Source organism: Triticum urartu, unplaced genomic scaffold, assembly GCF_003073215.2.
Source record: "Triticum urartu cultivar G1812 unplaced genomic scaffold, Tu2.1 TuUngrouped_contig_6952, whole genome shotgun sequence".
NCBI lineage: Eukaryota > Viridiplantae > Streptophyta > Magnoliopsida > Poales > Poaceae > Triticum > Triticum urartu.
Genome location: NW_024117755.1, coordinates 1,729 through 8,023, shown reverse-complemented (window position 1 = coordinate 8,023; position 6,295 = coordinate 1,729). Strand labels below are relative to the sequence as shown.

The window sequence follows — 6,295 nt, the reverse complement described above, 5'->3', positions numbered from 1 at the left end:
GGCAGGGGCAGGGGCAGGGGTAGGGGTAGGGGTAGGAACCACCAAGCCCAACGCCATCATCATCCCCGTCCTCGCCAAGGATTTCACAAGGCGGCGGCGCACCGGCACATCAATTTCCCCTCTCCACGCGCTGCCTCTTTCCAAGGAGGAGGAGGAGGAGGACAATGCTCTCTTGTTGTAAGATTCATTTTCCTTGTATGGGACTTTTAAGATACTACTAAGGATACACACTTGCTTTCTAATAAGATAGATACTACTCCTAGATGCTTACCTACCTACCTTGGACCCAAATCTATCTATGTTGCAATCATATGTTTCTGCTGCCTTTTGTATCTAACATAACAACAACAATCCAACAAATACGCAGCAGCAGCAGCAGCGGCACTGTCGGCATCGACCTCATTCTTCTAGCCCTGCCTGCAGTCTTAGGCCAGGCCATCGACCCCATGGCGCAACTCATGGAGACCGCCTACATCGGCAAATTAGGTTGGTAATTTTTTACTCACTAACAACTCTTGTCGTTCGTTGGAGACCGCCCATCATCAATCAATGCCACTCATCAACTCATGTTCCTTGTATGCCAATTGCAATTAGTAATATCATCATGTCTATTTGGCACTTAAGTGCTAAAACCTTTAACTATCTATCTATCACCATAAGCCTCTTCTACTACAGTGGTGAAATACTATGACACCCAGACAGATTGGTATTACCTACCTCATATGGGACGGACGCCTTAGGAAGGAAGTTTACTGCCTACACTCTCAACTGAAGGTGTCTTGTAGACACACATCCCTGCTGCATGAAAGCAACTTGTTAGTTATATTCTCTGTCTAAATCTTGGCATTATCTTCTCAAGGTGCTCTGGAGCTAGCATCGGCTGGCATTGGTGTCGCTATTTTTAACATCCTGTCCAAGATTTTCAACATCCCCTTGTTGAGCATAGCAACCTCATTTGTGGCAGAGGACATTTCCAAGAACGCTACCAAGCATTCTACTTCAGGTAACAGGAAGATCATCTCCTCAATAAAAAAAAATTTAGTTTTGTGTGCAACTTTGCTTTGTTCAGACAATGGAACTTGACTCCTCCTCCTCCTCTCTGCGTTGCAGGCAAACTGGAGCTGCCATCTGTGTCATCGGCTTTGGTTCTAGCTGCTGCCATTGGTACAATTGAAGCATTGGCATTGTTCCTAGGATCGGGACTGTTTCTTAAACTAATGGGCGTGTCACCTGTATGTATGTCTATATATCATGATGGTGCCTGTTACCACCATTTATGCGTTTTTCTTTCTCCTTAATTTATGCGCATTATGAGCAATGGATTTCACTCCTTAACTGGATTCAGAACAGTGAATTTCACTTCTGCTTGTTAGCAGAAAGTCTAAGTTTACTTCTTACACAGGCCTCTCCGATGTATGCTTCTGCGCGGCTCTTTCTTTCGCTGAGAGCCTTAGGAGCACCTGCAAATGTGATTATGTTAGCAGTGCAGGGTATCTTTCGTGGATTCAAGGATACAAAGACTCCCGTACTTTTTATAGGTAATAACTACCTCATCGTTTGCTTACTGGCATTGTGTTCTCACCAGTTGTGAGTGCAAAAGCTACCTTTTGATGCACATAATGGTGGTGTCCCCCTAAGTTGATGATATTTTCCTCTTATATTCCTGTCAAATATTTTGCAGTAACACACCAGTACTGCCTTTTTTTGTGTCTATGTTCCACTTTCCAATGCCAAAGCCCAAGAATAGTTTATCATTCACGCATTTGCACATTGATGCTGTTTGTAAGCAAGTCTCATTTGAATTGGAAGCGTTCCATACAGTTATCTGATGTAAAAAAGGCCTCCTTTCTTGCAGACTTACTGATTATTTAAAACACCTGTAGGTTTGGGCAATCTTTCAGCCGTGGCCCTTCTTCCGCTACTTATATATGGTTTTAAGCTTGGTATAACAGGAGCCGCAATTTCGACAGTCGCATCCCAGTAAGTTTTCTATTAGCTCGGTGTAATCTGAGTTCAAGAGAATTATGGAAGTCAATTCGACATATACCAGCAAATGTCTCTCCCAGTTTGGTTCCTATATGTTGCTGAAATAATCAAAGGAAATAACACTTGCTATTAAACTTGCAACTTACCTTTTTTTTCTCATTATCTGGATACGTTTAAATTGCGGCAAACATATGCAGTACTATGAGATTATTGGCTGTTAGCAGACCTACTGATATTGTGGCATGCAGTTTATTAGTTATATGATTACACATGTCAGATTTACTATCAAAACATGAAGTGTAGTACTCATAATACTGGGCTGTTGGGTGCCTCACCTTTTTTTGTACTCCCTCCGTTCACTTTTGCAAGTCATTTCAGACAGCTCAAAATGGGTTGTTTTGCACATTGTCTCAAATGTCTTTAAGGTCTTATAAAAGTGAACAGAGGGAGTAGTTTTAATTGGAACAAAAATAGGATGGACCAGTTAGAGCTGTTGGGAATCTCACCTGTTATATGGTTTATTATGATGTAGGTACATTATTGCCATTTTGCTTATGTGGTCTCTAAGTAAAAGAGCTGTTCTGCTTCCTCCAAAGATGGACCAGTTAGAGTTCGGTGGATATTTAAAATCTGGTGAGTCTATGATCCCAGAAGTTTGTTCATTGGTCGGTTGTGGACTCATGGTGTAGGCTACTGAAAAAGTTCAGTTCTTCAGATATGTTTCTGTTGGCCTTCAGAGTATGGATTTTGTACATACAGAGTGCAGTTTACCGCAATCTGAATTTTTTTCAGCGAATTCCGAGTTTTTCTTGGGCAAAACCTGCAGGCTATTTGGGTCCTTCTATAGAAGTTTCTGTTTATGGCTTCATTTTTCATTTAGTTGGGCCCAGCTCTAGTCAAAGTACATAATACTCCTGACAATTCAAAAGAAAGAAGATATAGCCACTGATCCGGTATGTTTGTCAGATAAGAAGGCCAACTTGTTATTGATAAAGCTCTCGTACTGTATCTTCTCATGATACATTATCTGACCGCTGGGCAATGGGCAACACTCATAGATCTTTTTGACCTTGTTACGCCAATATTATTTAGAGATCTTTGCTTGCACTAATGCGCCTGTGCTATTTTTCTCTGTTTTCTTTTTCTTCCCTTTGTTTCTCTGTTCACCTGTTGATTAATTTTACAATATATGTCTGTTTTCTTGAAATTGTTAGGTGGCATGCTATTGGGACGAACCCTCTCAATTCTGTTAACTATGACCATCGGTACATCGATGGCTGCTCGACAAGGCCCGACGGCTATGGCTGCTCATCAGATTTGTTTGCAAGTATGGCTTGCTGTATCTCTGCTTGCAGACGCCTTAGCAGTTTCTGCCCAGGTATGTATTTTCAGTTATAGAAATCATCCCTACTGTTAGATCAGCTTCCTTTTGCAGCTGTCGTTCTGTATCAAAATTTGTACAGAACCTTACATGACATACTACTAAATGCGTCATCATAATTTGAACTATTAAATACAAATATCGTTTCTCTAACTGAAGGATCTTGTCATGATTTATCTGGTCCATAAGTGCAGGCTAACTTTGCTTGCATTTCTTAGGCTCTGATTGCAAGCTCTTATGCAATATTGGACTACAAAAGGGTCCAGAAGGTTGCGATGTATTCTCTGCAGGTGATACATACTTCTCCTCTGCATTGTGAAGTTCAATTTATTTGCATGGATACTTGGCCCATTTATATTCTCGGGGATGCAATTGCTGTCTCTTGTGTTGATAGAAAACACAGATTAAATTATTGTCCATTGCAGATAGGACTAGCTAGCGGGTTAGCTTTGGCAGTTGGCCTGTATATCTCATTTGGCAGTATAGCAAAGCTATTTACCAATGACCCTCAGGTCCTAGCGGTTGTGAGCTCCTGTGCATTGGTATGCCTTCCTACTTTACCACTTAATTGTTACGTACATCTAAGCCTTATTCTGAAAAAAAAAACTTTCGTTTCAGTTTGTCTGTGCCAGTCAACCAGTTAATGCCTTGGCATTCATCTTTGATGGCCTCCATTATGGCGTCTCAGATTTTGACTATGTCGCTCAAGCTACGGTATGGGAACCAGTTCCGGCCAGCTTCATATATAGATCCTGGTTCTTTCTTCCTATTGGTCATGGATTTCTTGATTTTGTCTGGATTCCACAGATTGTGGTTGGGGTGATATCATCGTTGGTCTTGTTATATGCTCCACGTGTCTTTGGCCTGGCCGGAGTCTGGGCTGGTTTGACAACACTCATGGGATTGCGCATGGCTGCAGGCATCCTGAGGTGATCAATTATGCTTCTTGTTTCTTGTTCCGTTACATTAGTCACACGGACCTGTGCAAATTAGCATACATGTATATATGATACTGCAGCAATATGTTTACTTTTCCTGTAACTGGATATAGTGTGATGCTCCGTGATCATAGCCATCATGCAACTGCTTTCTCTTATTTGTTTGTGTTTCTGTTAGTATGTAACAATGACATTGCTAATTATAGTTGTTGTAGACTAGGAATTGAACCTGCCATGCATGCTCCAATTTTTTTGGGGGCTTTCAGGCGGGTGGTCTTTTCTGGGCAGAAATTGTTCACTGCCACTGTACTTTGCACTTAATAACAATATGATTGCTATATTTTTCTTCTTGTGAAGTATACTAATATGTAATGGTATAGTGGTGCCAACACATTGCTACAGAAATAGTGCCAGATTCTAACTGAACTATACCAGAATTACTAGAAAATAGACAAGTCCAGAAGGCCTAGCATATGTTTTTTTTTTCCTACTGCCTCTCATGTAACTGCGTTAGAGCCTCCACCTGTCATCGCGACTTCATTTGTGTGAAATGTTTGTATGGCGTCTTGAATCAAGGGCTTATTTCAGAGCGCCTTGCATCTTCGGCCGTGATCCGTCAGATAGCATGTGAAGTATTTCATTGTTTCACCATGCTGCCTGATAAGAGAAATTAATGTCATGTGAATTGGGACCTGGGAGCGCCTGTGTGGGTACCTGAAAAATTCTTCATTTTCTTGAATATGATCGGCACTTCCCAGCAAAAAAAAAATAAAATCCTTTTTCCATTGATGTGATGCTCTCATCTCACTGCAAACCGCTGGACAAATGTCAGGTTGCTATGGAAATCAGGACCTTGGTCCTTTTTGCACGAGGAACCAGAAACCAAGGTTTGTTAACTATTATTAGTTCTCGTCTTTCATACAACATTATTTTGCAAAAGGAGGATATGTAGCTCTTTGATACAGTACTGGCTTATAGGAATGGGGTTTTTCTTCTTCACATCACATTATTGTTATGATCCGTGGGGCCGGGCCGGGTGTGTTTGAATCGAATATTGCAGTCGCAGGCGCAGCCACTTGCATCATAAGAATTCATGTCGAGCCAGCGCAGGGAGAGCTGCATGGGCAGATGCAGTTGAGGAATGAAGAAGCACAAGCTAAACCAACAAGCTGCTAAGCTAAGAGGATTGTCATTAGTTTTGTCACTTTTGTGCGTGTGTGTATGTAAATAAGAGGAGGAGGAGGATTATTTCATTTGATGTTGCCAGCATGCATGCAGTTTATTCATTTATTTGTTTGTTCTAATTATGAGCATGCATTTCTAATGATATGGAAAGTATGGAAGAAATGTGAGTTGTAGTATCCCGGGTTTCAGAATGTTACTGTTAGTTGTTGGTTCCCCTATGGCTATTCTTCTCATTTCATTTCGCGGAGAAGCTCCATATATATTGTCTTGGTTTTTATGGTCTATTTAGGCTACGGCACCACTCAAAAACGAGGAAAATGAAGAGTGGAAACAGGGAGAGGATGGTGATTTGGATTTGCAACACCAAGCCATAATATAAGAGAGTTGAAGGTAGATCTGGCCTTGACATGGGTTTAGTCATGGACGACTACCATGCAGTAGAGTGTCGGTATGAAATTGACCATCAACTTGGTCTCTTTGCCATTTTATGATTTGACAGATTTCTTAAAAGCTGCTCACTCCGTCCCATAATATAAGAGCTTTTTCGCACTAGTGTAGTGTCAAAAACACTCTTATAGTATTATGGGACACATGGAGTAATTGAAAACATACATAATAAAAAAGGAAGGCGGAGCTCGTGCTTTTGTAGCAGCGCGCATTGTTTCCCGTCAAAATCCTCCACTCTCTTCTTTCAACATCCGCCGCTCTTCGCCCAATTCCTGCCCTTTTCTTCCACCCTCTTCTTTCTTTCGTCGCCGATGCATGAAACTGTCGGAGAACTTGTCGAAGATGGAGCCGGCCGAGG

General features: G+C 41.5%; 1 protein-coding gene across 5 annotated transcripts; it reads left to right on the top strand.

Annotated features, from left to right (window-relative positions):
* On the top strand, window positions 1-5,666 carry LOC125531309 (protein DETOXIFICATION 45, chloroplastic; the record flags this gene model as incomplete). 5 transcript variants are annotated; one of them, XM_048695719.1, is given in 14 exon segments in its annotated part: window positions 1-177; window positions 371-486; window positions 860-1,003; window positions 1,111-1,232; window positions 1,403-1,538; window positions 1,884-1,980; window positions 2,519-2,619; window positions 3,201-3,364; window positions 3,586-3,657; window positions 3,793-3,909; window positions 3,986-4,081; window positions 4,175-4,296; window positions 5,138-5,192; window positions 5,284-5,666. In XM_048695719.1, coding segments are annotated over 14 exon segments (1,717 nt in total), but the record flags the coding sequence as incomplete, so codon positions are not given.
* Window positions 5,667-6,295: the final 629 nt, after the last annotated feature.